General features: G+C 36.4%; 1 protein-coding gene across 1 annotated transcript in view; it reads left to right on the forward strand.

Annotated features, from left to right (window-relative positions):
* CF2H8orf34 (chromosome F2 C8orf34 homolog) overlaps window positions 1-24,609 on the forward strand; it is a 402,422-nt gene extending 377,813 nt beyond the window's left edge. Inside the window, 2 exon segments of the mRNA XM_047842390.1 lie at window positions 20,660-20,719; window positions 23,805-24,609. Coding sequence (XP_047698346.1) covers window positions 20,660-20,719; window positions 23,805-23,812 — 68 coding nt within the window. The 3' untranslated portion in view covers window positions 23,813-24,609.
* The last annotated feature ends 1,149 nt before the right edge of the window (window positions 24,610-25,758 follow it).

A 25,758-nucleotide genomic window follows, 5' to 3' on the forward strand; every position in this document is an offset into this window, starting at 1 on the left:
ATTTTCATCAGATGTGGGAAGGTTTCAACCATTATTTCTTCAAATATTTTTTGGGACTGTTTTTTCTCATTGCTCCTTTGGGGACTCTGATTATATGCATTTTGGTACACTTGATGGAACTGTTCATTTTTCTTCTTTTTTTTTTTTTTTTCTGTTCCTCAGACTGGATCTCAATTGACCTATCATAAGTTCTTTGATTCTTTCTTATGCAAGCTCAAATCAACTGCTGAGCCCTGGAGTGATTTTTGTTTTCATTTTAAATCCAGAATTTCTATTTGTTTCCTTTATATTAATAGTCTTTAGTTGGTGAGAATTTATTCTCATAATTTCCTTTATTTAACATGATTTATTTTAGTCCTTCAAATATATTTATAGTAGTTAAGTCTTTGCTGAGTAAGTCCATCATCTGGGCTTCTGCAGGGAGTTTCTCAGGACTGCTTTTATTTCCTATTTAGGGGCCACAGTTTCATGTTTATTGGCATGTATGATATGATGATTTATAAAGCATCTCACTAATTTTTTGGTTTGTTGCAAACTGGATACTTAATATAATATAATGTGGAAGTTCTTACTCTGGAAGTTAGACCCACCCCGACAGGGTTTGTTACTGCTGTTTTTCCTTGTTGTTATTGTCCTTACTACTTTTTATTTAGTGGCTTTTCTGAACTAATCTTACAGAGTCTATATATTTTTTTGTATACAATTACTTAAGTTTCTACTCAGCTTAGTAGTCAGCTAATACAGGGTACTGAGGCAGGCTATGGACACTGCAGCACTTCACAACTTTGCTTACGTAGAGCTTCTAGGTTAAGCAGAGGTGAGAGACAGAGCTTTATCAGGTTTTTTTTTTCCTGGACAGGTGCATGGTACTACACATGCATGTTGTCTTCTAGATCCTCAGGAATATGTCAGAGCTTTTGAAAGCTTGTTATGGGCGTCTCATCCACTAGATTTATTATTATTATTATTATTATTATTATTATTTTATTTTTATTTTGTAAACTCCTTGGTTGCCCCAACTGGTATCACTGCCTCAGGCAGCTGCTGTGTAAAACTATTGCCCCTAATTGTTCGTGACAAATGTCATAGGGACGGCCTTTCTCACTGCGTGAACTCTAATCCAGGGCAAATAAAGAAAAACACTCAAATGAGGATTTTGCAGACAGCTTCTATATAGGTCAAATAATGGCAATTCTCTAGATATGGGACATTTGGGAGGAGCTCCAAACCCGTTCTGCCCCCTCTAGTAGATCATAGCCTTCTTTTTTCATAACTCCCATCACTGTTCTTATGCACAGCTCTCTGTTCTTATTGAGATTCAGCTGCTTTTCTTTTAAAAATGTTCTATGGAGGGACACCTGGGTGGCTCAGTCAGTTGAGTGTCTGACTTCAGCTCAGGTCATGATCTTGCAGTTAGTTTGTGAGTTCTGTGCTCACAGCTCGGAGCCTGGAGCCTGCTTCAGATTCTCTCTCTCTCTCTCTCTCTCTCTCTCTCTCTCTCTCTGCCCCCCCCCCCACACTCTGTCTCTCTCTCCTTCAAAAATAAATAAACATTAAAAAAATTTTTTTTTAATGTTCTATGGATTATTGCAAGCCTTTGGTTACTTTCTAGAGTTGTGAAAAGTTGATTTTGGTGATTTTTGCTAGTGTTCTCATTGCTTTTTAGAAGGGGAGATTTTTGGAGATCCCTACACCACATTCCAGAAGTGCTTCTCCTCTCCCGTTTTTCCAATTTCATCAACATAGTTTTCTCTTTGTTCGAAGAATGGTGCATTTTCATAATGAACTATGGTACAAGATGTCTGCTTCTTTAAGTTCCAATATCATGATAAGCTATTAAAAACAGTTTTGTAGTAAAATAAGTTTTGGGAATTTATACGTATCATTATATTTCAGAAACTCTCAGGTGTAAGAACCTGTTCTACCGCTGACAGAAAAACTTTTCAAGAGGAACAAAACAGCTCTTCACTTTTAAATGAACAGATCAAATATAATCAGCATCCTGGCTTAAAATGAGAGAAAGTATTGTCCATTGTTGACTTGAAGAAATGCTATGCAGTTTGTTTTTTTTTAAATGTCGCTGCGTGGTCTTGCAGCAAGATCTGTTTGACTGTGTACAGTCCAAAGTTTTTTGCATATTTACTTGAGCTCTTTTTGCAGAATGCCTTTTCTTCTTAAAGTCTGTTTGTTTGTTTGTTTGTTTGTTTATAGAGAATGTGTGGAGGGGGGAGAAGCAGAGAGACAGGGTGAGAGATCCCAAGCAGGCCCCAAGCCATCAGCAGAGAGCCCCACAGGGGGCTTGAATCCAGGTACCATGAGGTCAAGACCTGAGCTAAAACCAAGAGTCTGACTCTCAACCAACTGAACTACCCAGGTGCCCTTGCCAAATGTATATTAATTCCTATTTTCAGAATGCTTATAATTTCCAGAATGCCTATTAACTGCTGGAAGACCAGATGTTCTGGGATTTTAGCAAGTGCTAATCTAATCTAATCTAATCCTCTCAATCTCAGTTCTCTTAATTTAGTGAGGAAGTTGGTTCTCTCAGAGATCATAGGCTTGTTCGTGTCATGTCAGTAGCAGAGGCCAGGAGTATAATCAAATGTTCTTGTTTGGACCCAGTGATGTTTACTCTTATTGCTTCATCCTTTACTCATGACTTCCCTTAATCCCCCTTACCAGGGGGTGACACAGTTTCTGCTGGGACTCTTGAGAGCCAAAGTGCTTGGGGAAGTAAGTGGAGCTACAGGATTCTATTGTCCACTGAGGATGTGGTGTGGCCTTTATTCTCCTTAATCTAACCTCAGGTTATTTCTTTCCAGGTAGCCTCCTAAGATTTATATTTGAGCAATGCTTGAGTCAGTGGTGTTATTGTACCACAGCTGATTATCTCACCAGGCCCAAGAGAAGGTACTAACATCCTCTCAACTGAAAGAGTAGAAAGGGGTGTGTTAGGGGGCAGTGGTATATAGATAACACAAAGACCAAAATGAGTTAAAAGCCAATTAAGTCAGATGGGTGTTAGGACTTCATGACCCTTGGAACTCAAATTTTAAATATTAGGGTTATGACGTAGAAATAAGGACTAGGAATATATACCTCAGGAGATAAACAAGACAGGACTTCAGTATTTTGTTCTTATTTAAAGGTCAACTAGGCTATCCTACACAACACATGTCTTTGTAGAGAAAAGACCCACATGCTTTGGAAACAACCAAGAATAAAAGATAGTAATAGTAACAGTAATACATAAAAATAGCTCAAGAATAACTAGAAAGATGAGCTCTTAAAGTAAAACAGACAAAAACATCTGACAAACTGTATTAGGTTCTTTTTGAAGACCAAAAGAAATCTTGATGACTTTTAATCTCACTTTTCACATTCAATCTTCTATGAGTGTTCAGAAAATTCTAAAGCTTTTCTTAAAAAAGTCAGGGCATCCGAACTCATACGAGGCAATAAATTCTATAAATTAGGCATTTGCATGTTTGGTACCTGTTATTATAAATATTTAAGGATTGACCTTTAACCAACAAATATAATAGTAAGTTAATAATTACTGTGAATTATCTGTTACATGCAAAATAGTCCAATGTCAAATTGTAATTTTCCATTATAATACTGTTAGAGAATTAGTTTGATTATAAATAAGTTTTTGCAATTTCTAGAGGACACATGTCCCTGAATTATTCATGTGCCATTCTTACTTTGAAATGTTTCCCATGTCTGTGGTAAAACCCTGATATTATGAACGTTTCAATTGATTTCTAAGCTCCTAGAAAAAATGTAATGGGTAATAGTTAATAACATAAAATTTAATCTCACCGAGTAAACTATTATTAAGTGTAATGGAAAAATGTGTTCTACAACATATAAGGTTACATGCTTCAGAATAGATACAAAGCTTACCTGCTTTATTTATTGAAATTTCCTTGTCATATGCAATAATAGTAGTCAGAACATTCCATAACAAGTATCAGAGAAGACTGTATTTAAACAACAGAACTGATCTTTTGTGATACAAAATTCTTTGGATTAGAGTATTATATGAAGTTGAATTCTTTAAAACTGAAAGTAGGAGATACATGGTCCAATTTTAGGTTATTTAAAAAAATCAAAGTTATAAATGAGTAGCATATGTTTTTAATCCTCTTACTAAATACTTTTTGTTTGTCTTGGAATATTCTTATAGTTGCTCTAGATATAGCCTGAAACTACAAAATATAATAAAGAAAACGAAATGAAGGGGAATCTAGTTCATTCTTTAACCTTGATGGATTTAGCTTATAGGTAGTCTTCCATTAGATGGGATGTATCTTTCACAAATGAGAAGAATGTATTGGCTTGTTGCAAGTAAAACCTATTTGTTCTTAATGAATTTTGTTCTGTACATTTTCAGTAACTGCAAGAACTTCAGCATGTTTATATCAGGCAAACTGTTCCGTAATTTCTCCTGGCTTGTTTTGCAACATTGACCTGCCTCACCTTCACAAATTAAACGGACCTTGGCATTTTTGTCCCAAACCAGGATTTTTATAGTTAAGATTCTCCAATGTTACATATGCTCCATAGACCAGCTTACCTCCTTAGAATGTCCTTAGAATCATATTTACATATCTTAAAACGCACACATATAATGAGAAACTTCTGTGTTGGGTTCTATTGCATGGGAGATACAAAAAAAAAAAAAACAAGAAAAAGGTTACGATCTCTTTTCTCTAGTAAGTTAAACAGAAGTGCATAATAGCATAAGGTATACTATTTAAGAGATAAGTAGAATGTTAAGGAAGCCGAAGGAGGGGTATATCGCATGGAGTTAGCAGTAGGAACATGAAGAAACAGTGTTTGAACTAAGAGATACATAAGATTTTGAAGTACAAGATGGACAAGAATGTCATATGAGCAAGAAGAACAGCATGGGTGAGGACACAAAGATAGGAAGAGCATTGGTTATGTTTGGTGAACTGTCAATTCATACTTTTAGGGGAAGACACTAGACACAGGGGATCAGGGAGAAATAAATCTAGAAAAGTTAAGTCATGAAAAGAACATAGTGGGTGCAAATTATAAGCATAAGAAATGTGAATTGGTAAAATAAACAGCAGAGAAATCTTTACATAGGAGGGAGCCCTGATAAAAACATTCATATTCCTAACTTTGGATAACACTAACACAAAGGAGGCCCAAGTGTTTAACCCTTTACATATTTCTTAACTTGAGAAGAAAATGAGATTTTTTTCTTTTAAAATTTTATAATGTTTATTTACTTTTTGAGAAAGAGACTGCATGTGTGTGCAAGCAGGGGAGAGGGAGAGAGAGAGGGATAGAGAGAATCCCGAGAAGGTTCTGCACTGACATCACAGACTAGTTTTCTTGGGGCACCTGGGTGGCTCAGTTGGTTAACCATCAGACCCTTGATATCGGCTCAGGTCATGATCTCATGCTTCATGAGATCACACCCCACATTGGTATCAGGAATCAGATGCTTAGCCAATTGAGCCACCCAGGTGCCCCAAGAAAAGTGGTTTTTAAACTGTCTGTGCACTAGTGCTATTTTAACTAGAGATCATCATCTTCCCAAGACATGCCATTTTAAAAAAACTGATAAAGTTGTGGTACACACACACACACACACACACACACAAAATGGAGTATTACTCAGCCATCTAAAAGAATGAAATCTTGACATTTCAATGACATGGATGGAGCTAGAGTGTATTAGGCTAAGTGAAATAAATCAGTCAGAAAAAGACATGCCATATGATTTCACTCATATGTGAATAGAATTTAAGAAACAAAATAGATGAATATATGGGAAAAAAGAGAGAGGCAAACTATAAAACATACTCTTAACTATGGAGAGCAAACTGAGGATTGCTGGGGGGTGGGGAGAGATGGATTAAATGGGTGATGGATATTAAGGAGGGCACTTGTGATGAGCACTGGGTATGATATATAAATTATGAATCACAAAATTCTGTTGAAACTAATAAGACACTGTATGTTAACTAACTGGAATTTAAATAAAAACCTAAAATAAAAATAAAATAAAATAAAATAAGTCTCTAGTAGGCAGAATAAATAAATAAATAAATAAATAATAAATAGCTTTTAAAAAAGTTATCTACTTTACGAGGCAGAGATGGTAAACAGGAAATACACTACAGCACAACTTATTGAAGGAAAAATAAATCATTGTTGAAGTGCATTTTAAAACTTTGTTTTGAGTGTTGTTAATCTATCAATTAAATATCAGTAAATATACATAGCCCAAGTTTATAATTTTAATTCTTTAAAACAAACGTTATTTTTTAATTTTACATACTACACCCAGGTCTCATCACAAATGCCCTCCTTACTGCCCATCACCCATTTAGCCCATCCCTCCACCCACTTCCCTTCCAGCAACCCTCAGTTTGTTCTCTGTATTTAAGAGTCTCTTAATTGTTCTCCTCTCTCTGTTTTTATCTCTTTAAATTTTTTTAAAAAATATTTATTTTATTTTGAGAGAAAGAGACAGACCATGAGCAGTGGAGGGGCAGAGAGAGAGGGAGACACAGATTCTGAAGCAGGCTCCAGGCTCTGAGCTGTCAGCCCAGAGCCTGATGCAGGGCTCTAACTCACGAGCTGTGACAGCATGACCTGAGCTGAAGTCAGATGCTTAACTGATTGAGCCATTCAGGTGCTCCTCAGTTTTTATCTTATTTTATTTTTTCTTCCCTTCCCCTATGTTCACTCCGTTTTGCTTTTTACATTCCACATATGAATGAAATTATATGATATTTGTCTTTCTCTGACTTATCTTGCTTAGCATAATATACTCTAGTTCTATCCACATTGTTGCAGATTGCAAGATTTCATTCTTTTTGATCACTGAGTAATATTCCATCACATATATATATTACATATATGTGTGTGTGTATATACATATATGTATATATACGTGATATACATATATATGTATATGTGTGTGTATATATACATATATGTGTGTGTGTGTGTGTGTGTGTATATATATATATATATATATATATATATATATATACCACATCTTTATCCACTCATCAGTGGATAGATATGTGGGCTCTTTCCATAATTTGGGTATTGCCGATAGTACTGTTGTAAACATTGGGATGCATGTGCCCCTTTTATTCAGCATTTTTGTATCCTTTGGATGAATACCTAGTAGTGTGATTGCTGATTGGAGGGTAGGTCTATTTTTAATTTTTTGAAAAACCTCCACAATGTTTTCCAGAGTGGCTGCGTAAGTTTGCATTCCCACCAGCAGTGCAAAAATGTTCCCTTTCTCTGCATTCTCACCAACATCTGCTGTTGCCTGAGTTATTATTTTAGCCATTTTGACAGGTGTGAGGTGGTATCTCACTGTGGTTTTGATTTGTATTTCCCTGATGACGAGTGATGTTGAACATCTTTTCATGTATCTGTTAGCCATCTAGATGTCTTCTTTCAAAAAGTATCTGTTCATGCCTTTTGCCCATTTCTTCACTCTATTATTTGTTTTTTGGGTGTTGAGTTTGACAAGTTCTTTATAGATTTTGGATACTAACCCTTTATTCATTATGTTATTTGCAGATATCTTCTCCCATTCCATTGGTTGCCTTTTAGTTCTGTTGATTGTTTTCTTTGCCGTCAAGAATTTTTATCTTGATGAGGTTCCAGTAGTTCATTTTTATTTTTGTTTCCCTCACCTCCAGACACATGTCTAATAAGAAGTTGCCGTGGCTGAGGTCAAAGAGGTTGCTGCCTGTTTTCTCCTCTAGGATTTTGGTGGTTTCCTGTCTTACATTTAGGTCTTTCAACCATCTCAAATTTATTTTTGTGTGTTGTGTAAGAAAGTGGTCCAGCTTCATTCTTCTGCATGTTGCTGTCCACTTTTCCCAACAACATTTCCTGATATCCATTGGCTATCCATTGGATAATATTTCCTGCTTTGTTGAAGATTAGTTGGCCATACGTTTGAGGGTCCTTTTCTGAATTCTCCATTCTGTTCCATTGATCTATGTGTCTGTTTTTGTGTCAGTACCATACTGTCTTGATGATTACAGCTTTGTAATAGAGCTTGAAGTCCAGAATAGTGATGCTTCCAGCTTTAATGTTCTTTTTAAGGATTGCTTTGGCTATTTGGGGTCTTTTCTGGTTCCATACAAACTTTAGGATTATTTGTTCTAGCTCTGTGAAGAATGCTGGTGTTACTTTGATAGAGATTGCATTGAATGTGTAGATTGCTTTGGGTAGTGTAGACATTTTCACAATATTTGTTCTTCCAATCCACACGCATGAAGTGTTTCTCCATTTCTTTGTGTCTTCTTCAATTTCTTTCATAAGCTTTCTATAGTTTTCAGTATACAGATGTTTCATCTCTTTTGTTTGTTCCTAGGTATCGTATGGCTTTTGGTACAGTTATAAATGGGACCGATTCTTTGATTTCTTGTTCTGCTGCTTCACTATTGGTGAAATACAACTGATTTCTGTACATTGATTTTACATCTTATGACTTTGCTGAATTCACATATAAGTTCTAACAGTTTTTGGATGGAGTCTTTCTGGTTTTCCATGTAAAGTATCATCTCGTCTGTGAAGAGTACAAGCTCGACTTCCTCCTTGTCAATTTGCATGCCTTTTATTGCTTTTTGTTGTCTGATTCCTGAGGCTAGCACTTCCCGTACTATATTGAACAACAGCGGAGTGAGGGGACATCTTTGTCATGTTCCTGACCTTAGGGAGAAAGCTCTCAGTTTTTCCCCATTGAGGATGATGTTAGCTATTGGTCTTTTATATGTGGGCTTTATGATGTTGAGGTAAGTTCCAAGAAAGTATCCCTATTTTTTTGAGAGTTTTTATCAAGGAAGGATGCTGTATTTTTCAAATGCTATTTCAGCATCTATTGAGAGGATCATGTGATTCTTATATTTTCTTTTCTTAACATGATATGTCACATTGATTGATTTGTGGATATCGAACCAGCCCTGCATCCAGGAATAAATCCCACTTGATAATGGTGAATAATACTTTTAATGAATTGTTGGATTCAACTTGCTGGTATCTTATTGAGAATTTTTGCACCCATGTTCATTAGGGAAAATGGTCTGTAATTCTCCTTTTTTAGCGGCATCTTTGTCTGGTTTTGGAATCAAGGTAATGCTGGCCTCATAGAATGAGTTTGGAAGTTTTCCTTCCATTTCTAGTTTTTGAACAGCTTCAAAAGAATAAGTATTAACTCTTCTTTAAATGTTTGGTAGAATACCCCTGGGAAACAGTCTGGCCCTCGACTCTTTTTTGTTGTGAGGTTTTTGATTACTGATCCAATTTCTTTGCTGGCTATGTAAAACATAATTACTTTTAGAGTGAACTCTTACCTGAAGTCTCAAAACATGCATTATTTATGTATTTTTTATATTAAACTCCTTATCAACAATATGTTTTGCAAATGTTGTCCCCAATCTGTAGGTTACCTTTTTATTTTGTTGTTTCCTTTGCTCTGCAGAAGCTTCCTAGTTGGATGCAGTTCCACTTCCTTATTTTTGCTTCTGTTGCCTGGGCTTTTGTCATATTTAAAAAATTATTGCTAAGACCAATGTCAAGGAGTTTCTCTCTGTTTTCTTCTAAGTTTTCTACAGCTACCAGTCTCATATTTAAGTCTTTAAAACATTTGAATTGATTTTTATGTACATTGTAAGTTAAGGATCCAATTCCATTCTTTTGTATGTGGATACAGTTTTCCCAAAACCATTTATTGAAGAGACTATACTTTTCCCGTTGTGTGTTGTTAGCACTCTTGTTAAAGATTAGTTGACCGTATATGCTTGGGTTTATCTTTGGACTCCCTATTCTATTCTACTGGTCCATGTGTCTATTTTTATGCCAGTACCATATAATTGATTACTATAACTTTGTAATATAATTTAAAATCAGGAAGTGTGATGCCTCCAACTCTATTCTTTCTCAAGATTGCCTTGGCTATTAAGAATCTTTTGTGGTTCCATAAGAATTTTAGAATTGTTTTCTATTTCTGTGGAAAATGCCATTGGAATTTTTACAGAGATTGCTTTGAATCTGTGTATCATTTTGTATAGACATTTTAGCAATATTAGTTCTTCCGATTAGAATTAAACAAGAGTCCAGGCCAGAGGGCTTTCCAGGGTTATTCTACCAAACATTTAAAGAAGAGTTAATACTTATTCTTTTGAAGCTGTTCAAAAACTAGAAATGGAAGGAAAACTTCCAAACTCATAATATGAGGTCAGCATTACCTTGATTCCAAAACCAAAGACTCCACTAAAAAGGAGAATTACGGACCATTTTCCCTGATGAACATGGGTGAAAAAATTCTCAATAAGATACTAGCAAGTTGAATCCAACAATACATTAAAAGAAATATTCACCATGATCAAGTGGGATTTGTTCCTGGGATGCAGGAATTTTTTGATTGCTGATTCAATTTCATTGCTGGTAATAGATCTGTTGAAATTTTCTTTTTCTTCCTGATTTAGTCTTGGGAGGTTATATGTTTCTAGGAATTTATATCTTTTAAATTTATTGGCATATAATAAATTGGCATATAATTTTTCATAATGTTCTCTTATAATCATTTGTATTTCTGTGATGTCAATGGTTTTTTCTCCTTTTTCACTTGATTTTAATTCCTCTCTCTGTCTCTGTCTCTGTCTCTGTCTCTTTCTCTCTCTCCCCCTCTCTTTTTTCATGCGTGTGTGTGACTAAAGGTTTATCAATATTGTTGATCTTTTCAAAGAGCCAGCTTCTGATTTCATTGCTCTAATCTTTTGTTTTCTTACTTTCCACTTTTCAAAAAATTTCTGCTCTAATCTTTGTTATTTCCTTCCTTTTACTGCTTTTGGGTTTTGTTCGTGCTTCTTCTTCTTCTTCTTTTTTTCCGGCTCCTTTAGGTGTACGGTTAGGTTGTTTATTTAAGATTTTTCTTGTTTCTTGATGTAGGCCTGTATTGCTATAAACTTTCTTGGAATGGTTTTTGCTGCATCCCGAAGATTTTTAACTGTTGTACTTTCATTTTCATTTGTCTCCACATATTTCTCAATTTCATCTTTGATTTCCTGGTTCGCTCATTCATTGTTTAGTAGTATGTTAATTAACCTCCATATATTTGTGTTCTTTCCAGATTTTTTCTTGTGGTTGACTTTTAGTTTTATAGAGTTGTGATCAGAAAAGATGCATGGTTTGATTGTAATCACTTTGAACTTCTTGAAACTTGTTTTGTGGCCTAGCATGTGATCTATTCTGGGGTATGTTTCATGTGCATTTGAAAAGAATGTGTATTCCATTGTTTTAGGATGGGATGTTCTGAATATATCTGTTAGATCCATCTGGCTGAATGTGTCATTTAAGCCATTGTTTCCTTGTTGACTTTCTGTTTGGGTTATCTCTCCATTGATGTAAGTGTGATGTTAAAATCTCTTACTATTATTGTATTACTCTCAATGTCTTCCTTTATGTTTGTTATTACCTGCCTTACATATTAGGGTGCTTTCAGTGTTGAGGTACCTAAATATTTACAATAGCAACATCTTCTTGTTACACTGTCCCCTTTATGATTCTGTAGTATCCTTCTTTGTCTCCTGTTACAGTCTTTGTTTTAAACTCTATTTTGTCTGACATAAGTATTGCTACCCCAGCTTTCTTTTCGCTTCCATTTGCATGATAAATGTTTTTTCATTCCTTTCTCTCAATCTGCATGTGTCTTTAGGTCTGAAATGAGTCTCTTGTAGGCAGCGTATAGATGAATCTTGCTTTTTTAGCCATTTAATTCGTTCTTATGCTTCCTCTAGTCTATTATTTATTCCCTCTAGTGTATTTTTAATTTCAGTTATTGAACTCTTTTCTCTCATTCGTACTTTTTTATGTTTTCTCTCTTTTTAAGCGTCTCACTGAGGTGCTCCACTCTTTTCCCCACTCCTTTCCCAAGTCCAGTGAGTATTTTATGACTATTACTTTAAATTCTGTATCAGGCATATTAATGATCTCTGTTTCCTTTACTCTCTTGCTGTGATTTTGTCCTGTTCTTTCATTTGGGACATAGCCTCTATCCGCATTTTGTCTAATTCTCTGTATCTGCTAAGAAAGTTAGGAAATTCTCTGTATGTTAGGAAAGGCAGCTATGTCTCCTGCTCTTAAAAGTAGTGGCCTATTGAAGAAGAGGTCCTGTAGTGCCCTGCAGTGCAGTGGCCCCTGTTCACCAGGACCTGGTGCTTCAGGGAACTCTTCTGTTGTTTTGCCTGGCCGCTTTTTCCTTCAATCCAGTCATCTGCAGTGGTTTGCTTTGCCTGCTGTGGTCAGTGGTTGGTCCTGTGGGGTTAGTGAACCAGTCTGGGCCGCCTTGGGCTTGAGTTGGGTCAGACCCAATGTTGCCAGAGCTGTGGTATCACCAAACTGCAGGATGCTCTCCCTATGTTGGCCCTTGATAAGCTTTTGCTGGTGGGTGGGGCCTGCAGTCAGACCCCAGCCCACCTCTGGGGTTGCAGCTGAACTGGTATGTGTGGTTTACTTTTCCTCTTCCTGGGGTAGGAGTCAGTTCTGTGTGGTGTTGGCAGACATGGTCCAAAGGAGAGGGTGTGGGCAGGGTGAGCTGTTAGCCAGTTACGTGGAGAATATTTGTATTGTGCTGGTTCTGACAAGTGTCTGTATTTCTAGGCTGGGGATTAGGGGAGGGAAGTGACACCTGTCAGCTCTGTTGTTATAGGAGAAATCTTTCAAAGATCCCCACCCTTTTAGCACAGGCTCTGAGATTAGTAAACAACAACAACAACAACAAGAACAAAAATCTTCCTGTATACCCCAGGTGTTTTTTAAACTGCTGTTTCTATGCCTATTCTCAGTGGGGCTGTTTGTTATGCTGTCTTTCTAAGGGTGGGGGCTAAGTTTCCAATTGTTCTCCGTCTCTCCCAGACCCATGCCTACTGATTTTTAAATTTCAGCTGTTAAGCCTCACTGATTGTAATAACTTGAGAGAGCAAGCCCCTTTGGTTTTCAAAGCCACATGTTGTGGGGATTTGTCTTCCCAGTGTGGGTCCCCTGTGCCTGGGATGCCTGTTATGGAGTCTGTTCCTCTTTCCAATCTGCACCCACTGTGCCCCTCCCACCCCCAAAGAGTCCCAAGGGTCTGTTTGGCCCCCGACTATATCGCTGCCCTTTCTACCCTCTTCAATATGGCCTATTCTCTATACTTAGTGGTGGACAGTCTGTTCTACCAGTCTTTGGGGCATTTTCTGGGTTATTCACATGATGTGGGTGTTATCCAGGTGTATCCCTGGTAGAGGTGAACCTAGGATCCTCATACGCTGCCATCTTTCCTGGAAGTCCCTGTTGATTGAATCTTGAGTCACATTTCTTTGACCTAAAGAGTACCAATTAATATTAATTTTGATTTGTGATTCTTGGGATGAATTATCTTTGTCTTAAATTTCTTTATTTCTTCTTTATTTTTGATGGGTATTTTCACTGGGTGTAAAAATCAAGGCAGCTTTTTTTTATTTCAGCACTTTGAAAATATCCTTCCATCAATTTATTGCTTATTGTTACTTCTTCAAGTGTTTTTAAAATTTTCATTTTGTCTATTATTTTTGCAGCTTTACCTTGAGTAACCTAGATGTGACTATTCTCTGATATACCTTGGGTTCTTTGTGTTAAACATGAGTGATAAGAATGCTTCTAAATCTGTAGCTTTTGTACCTTTGGCATCTTTGGATTTTCCATATTCTTTTTCTGTCAAGTCTTTGGCTTCTTTTCTAGTCAGCTGTTGCTGCATAAAATAATCACCCAAAACATTAGTATCTTAAAATAACAATCATTTATTTAATTCATTCATGGGCAATTTGGTCAGGGTTTAGTAAGAAAGGCTTATATCTTTTCCATGCAGCATCAGCTGGAGTGATTTAAGCAGGGGTGGAGGATACATTTACAAGATGGGTAACTCACATGCTTAGATGTTGATGGTCACTGTTGCCCGAGAAGTCATTCAGGACTAAAGGTCAAGGACCTTGATTTCTCTGCATATAAAACTTTCATCATGCATCTCTCCATGGCATGTTTAGGCTTTCTCACATTATTGTAGCTGCCTTAGAAGAGTGAGTATCCCATAAGACAGGAAGTGGAATTTTTCCATTCCTTAAGGCCTGAGCCTGGGAACTCACAGCACTACTTCTGCCATTTTGTTGCATATACAGTCAGAGATTTTTTTTAATGTTTATTTTATTTTTGAGAGAGAGAGAGAGAGAGAGCATGAGTAGGCAGGGAAGAGAGAGAAGGAAGCAGAGAATCCAAGCAGGCTCCATACTGTCAGTAGAGCTTGATGTGGGGCTCCATCTCACGAACCCTGAGATCATGACCTGAGCTGCAATCAAGAGTCAGACACTTAACTGACTGAGTCACCTAGGTGCCCCTGCAGTCACAGATTATAGATTCAAGGTTAGTGGACATGGTTCTAGCAAGTTGGGAAAAATACGAAAGAATTTGGGCGGGGTGTATGTTTTAAAATTGCCACGCCCACCTGTTAACATGTGTTAGATACTCTAACTGTATGTAAAATGTGCCCCACCTCTGTTTTCCATCCATTTGTTTCTGTGTATCACCAGGGATATTGTATTCTGATCTATGCTCAAGTTTATTATCTCTGTCATTAATGCTATCAAATCTGCTATTTAACACATATATTACAAAATCGAGAAGATTTTAAGTGGGTTTTCTTCATTGAGATGGCTGGTTTATTTCTATTTGCCCTTACTCTTATAGTGTGACCCTTCAGAGTAGCAACCCCAAACCTAGGGAATTAAACTGAGTCGCCTTCCTCAGTAAGCCTCGGGCTCCAATTTTTGTCCTGTCTGCCTATGAACCTTTTGCAAGTTGCCAGCCTCTCAGGAATTTCTTCTGCAACTGGTAGCTACCTTTAGAGGAATTGTGTCCCCAAATTCCATGCTCATTTCTATTTATTTCCTTATTCTTCTGGATATTGACCGTTTAATACCATATTATTTTGCTAGCTCCCTGATGCCTTCGCAGAGGCTTTAAAAATATTTCACCCAGCTGTTATAAATGTTTCTAGTAGCTGCTTTATCTGAAAATTTTACACAACCAATCCTGGATATTAAATTTCTTACTCTGATATATTTCAGTAAATGTGGGCAAAATCAGCACATTTTCAGATAATTTCCTTTAGTTTCCATAAGACTAAGAAAACATTTCTTTTTCATTACTTTAATTTGTGCCAAACATAGTGCCAGATACATAGTATATGCTTGCTAAATATTAGTAAGTTCTAAGGTTTTACTTTTAGGCTAAGCATACATCATATAAAATGGTTTCTATTTATGCAAAAAATGATGATTTATCTTCTATCCCACCAGGACTTCTTCTTGCTTCTTATTAGGTTTCTATTTACCTTTGCTTATGTTATTATTAATGACATTGTGTTTTTACTCCTGTGTGGAATTTGTTCCTAGACACTTGCTAGGTTCTCACTATGACTGACTATTGTGAGCATATGCATGTGTCATTTAATTTTCTCAGTGGGAGGCTAATTTTTTTTCTAGACATTATGATAGAATGAGGAAAAAAAAACCTAGGAGTCAGAAAACTCTAAGGTCCTCCTTCTTCCCTGTGGTTCCCAGGCTAGTATACTGCAGAAAAGGGCTCACACTCAGATGCATCTACAGTTGCCCAGTTCTCAGACTTTAACTATCAGAGGTATATTAACTACATGGGAATAATACAGAATGCTTTCCCTCAAGTTTCTCTGCCAAACAATCTTTGCCTTTTTCTTACTAACCAAAAATAATTTATCTTTTCACTTAGGAAGCCACAGTTCATTTGTCTTATTTTTCTTAATTATTCTATGGTTTTTGCATTTAGCTTGCTGCCTCTAGTATGCCTTGGAACTAGCAGAGGAGAGAAGGATCTTATATTCCCATTTTGGGGCCAAAAGCATGACCTCTCCCTTAGGTGGGTTCATGGGTGGTATGATCATCTTATGCAATGTGCTTTCTTATGTATTCTCCCAGGCTGGAAGAGTTCATTTCATATCTACTAATTGGGGCACCTGCATCATTGATCCCAGCCTACCTTATTATTTCCCTCTCCTTTTTCCTCCTACTTCAAACTTAAGTGCTTATTTACCTCAAACTGAAGGGGAAAAAAATCAAGGAACAAACTATCTCCTCCAGAAGATGCTATATTTCCACTGTGTGAGCTAGACTAAAAGTTGACCAGCATAGTCTCCTAAAAGGTAGTGGAATATTTGTTATAAGGATCTGACAGGAAATTGTAGCCTGAAGATAGGCATTGTGGGTGAAGAAACTACTTGTGTAGGCATAATAAAGATGGTATATGAAAAAAAGTGGAGTTCTACGCATGGAACTTCAAGAATGTGGCAAAATAAATCTTTTCACTGAGAAAGTTAGCATATATTCTAATAGATATATAATTTAATAATGAATTAGGAAAATTGTCACATTAGGCTAACATAAAATAGAACTACAAAGTCTATTTGAGTCATTAGAATTCTATTATTCCATTTCTCCTTAAAGCCTATTATGAGTAATTGACATTTTAGGCTTATATAGAAACACATGCATCTTCAAAAGAAGAGAAAATGAAAGAGGACTGACACTTATGACATTTTTGCTGGTAGGGGCTATGTAGCATCTCCTTTAATCCTTGTGACAACTTAATATGTAGGTGATATTCCTCTGCTTTTACAAACTCAGATCTGTTAAGTGTATCCTGTCCCAAGGATACATAATTAATAAGTGCAATTTACAGTCTAGCTCAATCCAAGGCCATATGTTCTGCTCCAAAACGTCATTCCATCTCTATAAGCTAAAAAAAGGAGGGAGGGGGAATGTGTGCATAGAGAGTATCAAGAGAGGAATTATTTCACCGAACACAGAAAGAGTTTGTATCATAAAGTGCTATAAAGCTTGAAAATAAGAAAAAGTGACATATAAAGAAACAAGCAGTAATACATTTGGCCAGAAAATCTGCTTTTAATATAAACTTCAACCTTGATTTAGTTAAATTTACGCTGTGTTCCAAATTGTTATCCACAGGCAAAGTCATCCAGAAAATTAAGGGAGGCATACGTGATAAACATAAAAATTAAAATTTTGACAGAATAAAATAAATAACGTTTAGTAACTACATTAAGCGTGTTTAAAATCTCATAGTTCGATATTAAAAATAGAACAACTGTTCAAAGCATTCTGCCAAATTTCTTCAGAATGAGTTGTTTTGAAATGTTGACTAAATATCCCAAAACTATATATCAACTGCAGTATAATTAAACATTCTTCAGACCAAAAACATAGCTTTTCTTTATATTCTTAAACATATGTTATATGTGACTTTCTCCTTCGTATTAGGACACAAGGAATTATCCATTTGTTAACATTTAAAAAAAATTCAGCAAGTTTCTACTAGTTATGCCAGGCTTTATAATTTATAAATTGCTTCCACGTATTTAATCTCCAAAACTAACCTATTAGGGAAAATTTCTTCTTAATGTTCCTATTTTATATTGTAATTATTCAGCACGTATTTATTTAAAAAAATATTTGTATATTCACTGTTGATTTACTTAAGAAATAGTTACTGAATGAATTGGAGGAATGAAGGAATGAAGAAATTTAGTTCATCTTGGTTAAGTGATCCTTGAAGATCCCTTGAGGAGTAACTAAGCCTAAATCTCTGTCTTCTGATTATTCAGGGAGACCACAATGTCTAGCAACATAGACAAATAATAAGTGGTTTATCAGTCTACACAACAACACATGATGTGTTCGATGACATTCCATATGTTCAGGGTGTTGTTCCTCAGCAGTAATGATAATTCAATCAGAGTTGCAATGAACACAGAGCATTAATGCAATATTTACATCAGTCCCTACGTGTCATGTGGGATCACTGCCTGAGGTGATTTGTGTGGCTGTTTTTCACCGAATTAACCTGTGCCTGTGGCATTTAAGAAGAAAATAGGCAGGTTCTATGCTGTAAACAAAATATTATCTTTATTTCTCGACTTTATGGCTACTCTTTTGCTTGCTTTTTCTGCCCCCACCAAAGGAGCTTCATTTCTTACCTCCCCGTAGGTATGGGGAGTAATGGGCCATCCTCTGGATAAGCTGTGCTGTTTCACAGAGGGAAGCAGTGTAAGGCTGGATACCTAAGTCAGTTGCCATATAAGAGTAAGGGTCATGCAAAAAGTTCAGTTCAGAAACTTGAGATCAGTTAATTCTGTCTTTCATTTCTGTTATCCTTGGGCACTTTGCCTTGCCCCCCTGCCCCTTATCAAAATAAAATCTCCTCATGTATTTGTTTTCTTAAGCACTGTGGATGTATTTCCCAGATTTTTCCACTGTGCCCTATGGAACTGGAATTTTATTTGCAAACTGATTGTCTGGCAGTGCTATCCAAAGAACACTCTTCATGCCCCTCCTTATTTATATTTATTTATTTATTGGTCTTATTCAAAATGTTTCCTGGAAGACACAGCTTCCCTTATAGCCTTTCCCAGGGGAAACTCTCTTTCTTTCAGTTGCCCTGTGTTAAGCACCATGAGGTAGCATTATCATTCTACCTGAAATTCCCCTCCTTTATAGGCACATGCTATTTGTCTAGCTGTCCTGTTTCTTTCCTTGTCACTGTAATCCTACCAATCACGCCTGTTCTTTCATGTGGGGTGCTTACATTTGAGTCATTGCTTTTCTCTCTGCCCCAATCTTATCATTAAGAAAACTTAACTCCTACTTGGGAGACTTATCCACTGTCTTACTATTATAATTCTTTGGCCCTCTCAAATGTAGCGATCTTCTAAGGCAATGTATTTTTTTTCTTGTCTAATGTGAAATAGCATCCAACTCTAAAATCTTAGACTACTGTAATGCATTCTCTGTCCCAAACCTTCTACCCTTAAGATTATCTATTTCCTACTAAACCTACACTTCAATTTTATTTTCGTACTTAGACACTTTGCTACTCCTTCTCTTCAACTATATGCAACTACATCTGGCTTCATCCTTCACCCAAAAGTCCATGCCATACAGAACAGTGATACACAAAGTGCGGTCCACAAACCAGCAGCATCAATATTAGCATCCGCGTCTCTTTGGAAATTACAACAAATGCAACCCACAACAACTAAGTCAGAAACTGATAGCAAAGCCCAGCAACCTGTGTTTTAAAAAGTCCTTCAGATGATTCTGATACACTTAAAATTTGAGAACCACTAAGAGAGATCATTAAATGCATCATTATTTTATTCAAAACCCTTCCATGTGTAAGATTTCTAAAAGTTTATCAAGTTCTCCAGCTTTATTCAGCATCCATTTTCCACATATAATCACCACTTTGGATCCAAATTTTTCTGTAGTTCCTACTTATCTGAATTTGAATACCGCAAAACTATGAAATGCCTACTGCTTAATGACTCTTGCAAAGGTGTTTCCCTTATAACCATCCTCCGTGGGGGATCCTGAGCTAACTTGCTCAAAGTCATGTATATACATAAGGGTGAAACCAGAATTGGAACTCAGGTGTGTCTGAGTACAAAACCCATGCTTTTTCAATTTTGCTGCTGAATTATGTGAAACAGCAACTGTACTGATATGAGTCTTTCACTCCAGTTGGAACAGAAGTTACCAATGGATCTCTACAGATGTCTTAAAAAATGAATTATATGAAAATCTATTATCAACTGATAAATATCAAGTTATGTAGGACTTCTAAGAGCCTTTGATATGCTGGTGTACAAATTTCGATCCTCCAAAAAGCAGATATGGTATGTTTCTGTCCCAAATTCCTTAACCAAAGAACCATTTTTTGTGGATCATTCATAACAACACCATGCAGGGCGAGCATTCCAAGATCTGCTTTAGAAAACTTGGACTTAATCTATTTCCTTTCTCTTCAGGAAATGTGAATGGCTCATGTCCCTTAATCCCTTTATTTCATCTGCTTTTATCCTCCATTCTATTTCCCCACTCTTTTAAACTAGAATACTCTTTGCCTTTGTTCCACAAGCCACTGCTCTTTTCCCTCAGGGATGCATTCAGAGGAATTACATTCAGCATGTGATGTTATGTGCCAGGCATTATGAATAGAGTGTATATGTATTTATATGCACTACTTTTATACATTTCATAATAATTTTGTGATGATGATGATGTTAAATTGCAAATGTGATTGCGTAACAACTCTGTGATGTATATATACCCAATCCTGACTAAGTTGTGTGAGGATAGCAACCGGAATAGCAATCCTTTCCTGCCTAACCCATGCTGGCCTTAAGAAATGAATGTGATTTATGTGAGATCTTCTTGAAGTCCACATGTATATTCACAACACTATCTGGAGGCTGGAGGGCATCTTGCCCTAGAATTTATTTCAAAATCAGCAGAAGTTTAAATTGAAAATGACCAGTGTATGGAATAAGAATATACATACCATGAAGCAAGTTAACTTATATGTAATTGCAGCTCACTATATACTGTAAGTGTAGTTTTTTTGATATTAATTTTGATTACCCTGCACTAGAAATTGTTTAAACTGCTAGGAGATTGTGTTTAATAGATTTTTTTTCCTGGTCCAGCATATTCTCTCTTTTTCTTTCACTGTGCAGGTTCTGCTGATCTTCTCCTTTGTGTCCCATGCTCCTCTTGTCCTACACTGGTCTACTCTGGTATGTTTGCTCAGGGCACTTAATACCAATGTCAGGTAATTATCGGTGCTATCTTCAACTGCTCAAAGTTTGGATTTGTTTAATGTACAGTTCTCATGGCCTATCATGAGAAAGAGGCTTCCCTCCTACTCTGCATAATGTTTCCTTTTTCTTTTTGTGATATTCTATGGATCTCAGGCTTCTCATGAAGTCTGTATTCTCCTATGCTGAAGTGAATTGAATCCTTCCTCCTTGGCAGGAAAATCCACTTCAGATATATTTGAGATGAAAACATGTTCCCCCGCTGTGAAGATCATGAACTTTGTGACACCATTAAATATATCTTGGAGATACAGAATCTCAGAACAATTTTACATCCATGGGCATGAGATTACTGTATGAACTGGATATGTAAGATGAAGAATTTGCAGTTTCGTCTCCCACGTATGTCACAGAGAGAAGCGAAAGGTTGAGTTTGTCCTTAGCAATAACAGAATCACAGGATATCATATTTAGAAAGAACCATCTGCTTCTCTCCCAATTTAATGCTGATCTCTTCTCCAGAATGCCCCTATGAAATGACCATGCAATCTTCACTTGAACATCTTGAATAATAGGAAGTATTCTACCTCCTGTGGCTGTTCATTCAATTTTATTCTGGTCTAATTGCTCATCAACCTAATATTGAGAAATCATCTAAAGAGATAATTTCTGCAATGCATCGCTGTGTAGTTAGCAAAATATTATGTTCATTGCGCATGTTTTATAATAAAACAAAAAATGTTTTATATTAAAACATGGAAAACATGTAGAAAAATGTGGACAGCCCAACGACCAATAAAAGATGATTTATTTAAAAAGTATAGCAATCTATATAATGGAATACTGTACATCTTATGAAGGTTGAGATATATGTTCATTGGATAAATACATATATTTATACTGATAGTAACTGGATCCATCTATCTATATCTATATATATTCTGTTGTGGAAAAATTTTATAATACTGTTACATGAAAAATGAGTTACAAAACAGTATATTAAATATAATTCACTTTTTGTTATATACAATGGATAGACGCATACACGATCATATATTTACATCTGCAGAATACTGTCTGGATGGTTACAAACAAAAATGTCTTGAAAAGATATCTGTATCCCCATGTTCAGTGGTATTATTTACAACAGACAAGATATGGAAAAAACCTAAGTGTCCATCGACAGATGAATGGATAAAGAAAATGTGGTACACATATACAATGGAATATTATTCAGCCATAAAGAATGAAATTTTGCTAATTGCAACAACATAGATGGAACTTGAGGGTGTTTTACTAATTGGAATAAGTCAGACAGAGAAAAACAAATACCATATTATCTCACTTATATGCGGAATCTAAACAACTGCAACAACAAACACTAAGCTCATAGGTACAGAAAACAGATTGGTGGTTGCCAGAGTCAGGGATTGGGCAAATAGGTGAAGGTGGTCAAAGAGCACAAACTTCCGATCATGAAGTAAATAAGTCATGGGGATGTCACATACAGTATGGTGACAAAAGCAGACAGGTAGGCAAACAGTAATGCTTAAGTTGTACAAAATGTTCAAAACCTACTTTAAATGAAATTACTTTCTGTTGCTCCAAAATCTGGATCCTTGTAGTTGCCTTATTTCTGGTTCTTTCTGTAAAACAGACAAAAATTTTATCTCTCGGGGCGCCTGGGTGGCTCAGTCGGTTAAGCGTCCGACTTCGGCTCAGGTCATGATCTCGCAGTCCGTGAGTTCAAGCCCCACATCGGGCTCTGTGCTGACAGCTCGGAGCCTGGAGCCTGTCTCAGATTCTGTGTCTCCCCGCTTCATGCTCTGTCTCTCTCTGTCTCAAAAATAAATAAATGTTAAAAAAAAATTAAAAAAAATTTTTATCTCTCTTCCACATAATAATTCTACCATTGTAGGAACACAAAAACCATGTTGTTCTCTTCGTTAGTCCTTTACGTGTTCTTTGTATGACTTGCAGGTATACGGCCCTTCTACCCAAGAGATCTGAATAAGTAAATCATTCATCCGATTCATATTTAATAAAGAGCTCCAATGAAACAGGAACTACGCCAGAGAATGACATGTCACTATCATGTGACGAAATCACACACTGAACATTGTTTACATAAAAGACTCCTGATTATCGTTATATAGGCATTAGGGTGAGATCAGTGCACGCAGCAGGAGAATTCTACCTTGACTAGTGGTTGAAGGGGACTGAGAAAAGTGGTTTTTAAGGCTAAGTCCTAAAGGAGTAGGAGTTAGTTAGATAAAGGAGGTAGCTGGGGTTGGTTGGAATAAGTAAGGCATTCCAGAAAGGGAAAAGTATGTGCAAAAATAACTGGACTCCCTTCTTTCCTCTCTTTCTTCCTTTCTCCTCTCCCTCTTTACCATCAAACAAATACTTACTGAGCAAACACCATGTGCAAAGTATACTTTCAAGTCCTGTAAGTAAGTTGGAGATTCATATTTTTCTTTCAAAGTATTTATGGTCTGGTGAGTGAATCAGAAATATTAAATATAGCTCAGGTATGAAGCAGAAGAAACAGGTATTATCAAGTATTCTAGGAGCATGGATATTTCCCTTGCCCTCCTATCATAGTCTCCTGGGGGAAAAAAAATAAAGGAATTATTTTCAGTCAAGAAATATGGGCACCATAGTTCCAGTGCTGAAGAAAGGACTTGTGCAGCCTAATCTATCTTATGCCTCTCTAGCCTTCTAAATTCAGCTTTCATAATTCCTTTCAAGATAGTAAATGTGTACACACCTCACAAGTATTTCTCATTGGCCATATTTAGAGAGCAACCATTCTATTTTAATCGTCCAAGATATCTGTAGAATATCTACTTCTAATTATATATACAAAAAAGGTTTATACAGATTCCAGAAATTGACATCCTGGCAGCAAAATCCAGTTGATAAAGGTAGGACCTAAGGTCAGTGCCATGGTAAAAGTTCACACAGGGTATAGGAAAGCATTAAAGTCCCTAACTTTCTTTTTATGCTGCACTGTAGAAGTATTATTAAGCACATTATCCTTTGTTTTGTTTCTCCCCTACAGGTCTGTGAAGCAGGCAGAAGTTCCAGGTGGTCCTTAAAGAAATTGCAATTATTCAAATCCTTATGTATAGTTCTAATTTTATTTACTATGTGTAATCACTTAGAGAATGGTTATTTTTATAATATCAATAATAAACAAGTACTCTTGTAACCAGGGGGTGCCTAAAGGTGTAATCAGAGAACACTAACCCTGGCAAAGGATTCTGGGGTGGTCAGGATGTCTGCTGCCTTTTGACATGGTTAGTGTCCTGGGTTTAGATTACTTTATACCCAGTTATTAAGATTACTATTTGATACATTAAATATTGCCTGATTCAAATAACTTTGCTTAAAATTTTTCTGTATTTTAACTTGTGTAGGGTTTTCTACTTCTTATATTTTTATAATATTTTCTCATTTTTTAGATTAATAAACATTATACTTATCCACATGTGCCAAGATGTGCCATTTAGGTCTCTCTGGGAGTTAGCTGTTTGGTATCATCACCTGCCATGTGTGTTTTGTGCAGCAGCAAGAAGCATATCCTCTACCACTGCTCCTTCCTATGATTATCTTCCCTGTTCCTATCAAACAAATAACTGATATGTTAATTTAATAAAGCAGATCAATAAGGAATGAAATGCATGCCCCAGATCATATGCAATGAAAATTGTTGGACCATTTATCCAATTATTGAACCCAATTAAGGTTATCCATTTTGCATTTGATGTATGCTCGCTTCTGGAATATATTCTGCACTGAAGCTAAGTGAATGGATCTAAGTAAATCTATTGAGTATCTCTATTGTCTGTTTTATCTTATTTGTCTGAACAAATACCTTATCTTATGTTTCTGAACCTTTAAAGGCATATGGTTAAATTATAAAATTGCCTGTATTACTGTGAAAGAAACAATGTTAAAGGCAAGAACATGGCTAAAGAATAAACAAAGAAGTTCTGATTGTATGAATGGAGTTACATTCCTAAATCAACTAATATAATAAGTTTTCTTACATTAACATTTTCATGTGCATAGAGACTCAAGACTAATTTTCACAAACGTTACCGGTTTTTATAGGTAGAAACAAATTAAAGGCTTAAAACACAGTACATTTTTGCGCAGAAAAGAAAGTAGGCAAGAGAGTAAGTTTATGAGAACAGAACATTCCTCTATTTAAAAATCCTTGTGATAAAGAATATCTTCAAAAATATTTAACTGAGGATCGAAATATTTTCTCTATTAGGGATAGTCTTTCTTTAATATATGTCATCCCTGATGCCCTCATCCGAGCCAATTTGCCTCCAGCCTTCACTTGCTCAGCTTTTGTCCGCCTCTTGCCCCCTAACATTTTCCTGGAGACAATCACTCTCCTAAGTGCCACATCAGCCTCAGGAATCAGATCAGCCAGGATATCGGAATGTATATTGCTAAAAATGCTACCAAAGACCTACAAACCTGGGCACTAACTAAAGTAGTAAGCGGATAGATTTTAATCCATGGTAAACTATTGCAGCAGATAAGAACTCTGAACTGAACTCATCTTTGATTTGTGCAGAGGTGACTGCATGTTCAAAGGAAGAGAGGGAAAGTAAGGCTGCGAATTGCCAGAGCTTGAGAAGAGTCGGGAAAATGGAAATTTATAAAAAGCAGACAGGGGAGTTAACCCATGCGAAACTCATTTGGGTTTGCTAACTGTGCTTATTGAAGTTTGACTTTTGTCCTTCCACTGAGACTGGGAGACAGGGGCTCTATCTTCAAGTGTTGGCTGGAAAAAAAAGTTGGCTGCTTTTGGCAGTCTTGTACTTTCCCAGGAAGGAACTTGACGGGGCTGGGGCCATCATCATGGAGATGCTGCCTTGACTGTTAGAAACTAAGTTTGTGTTTGTTCATGTCTTCTAATGTGGGAGTGGGTTGGAGTGGAGGAAATCATTTGTACTCAGAGTCTGCAGTATTTATAGGCCAACGTTGAGGTCTGG

The sequence above is a fragment of the Prionailurus viverrinus genome, chromosome F2, assembly GCF_022837055.1.
Source record: "Prionailurus viverrinus isolate Anna chromosome F2, UM_Priviv_1.0, whole genome shotgun sequence".
NCBI classification, from domain to species: Eukaryota; Metazoa; Chordata; class Mammalia; order Carnivora; family Felidae; genus Prionailurus; species Prionailurus viverrinus.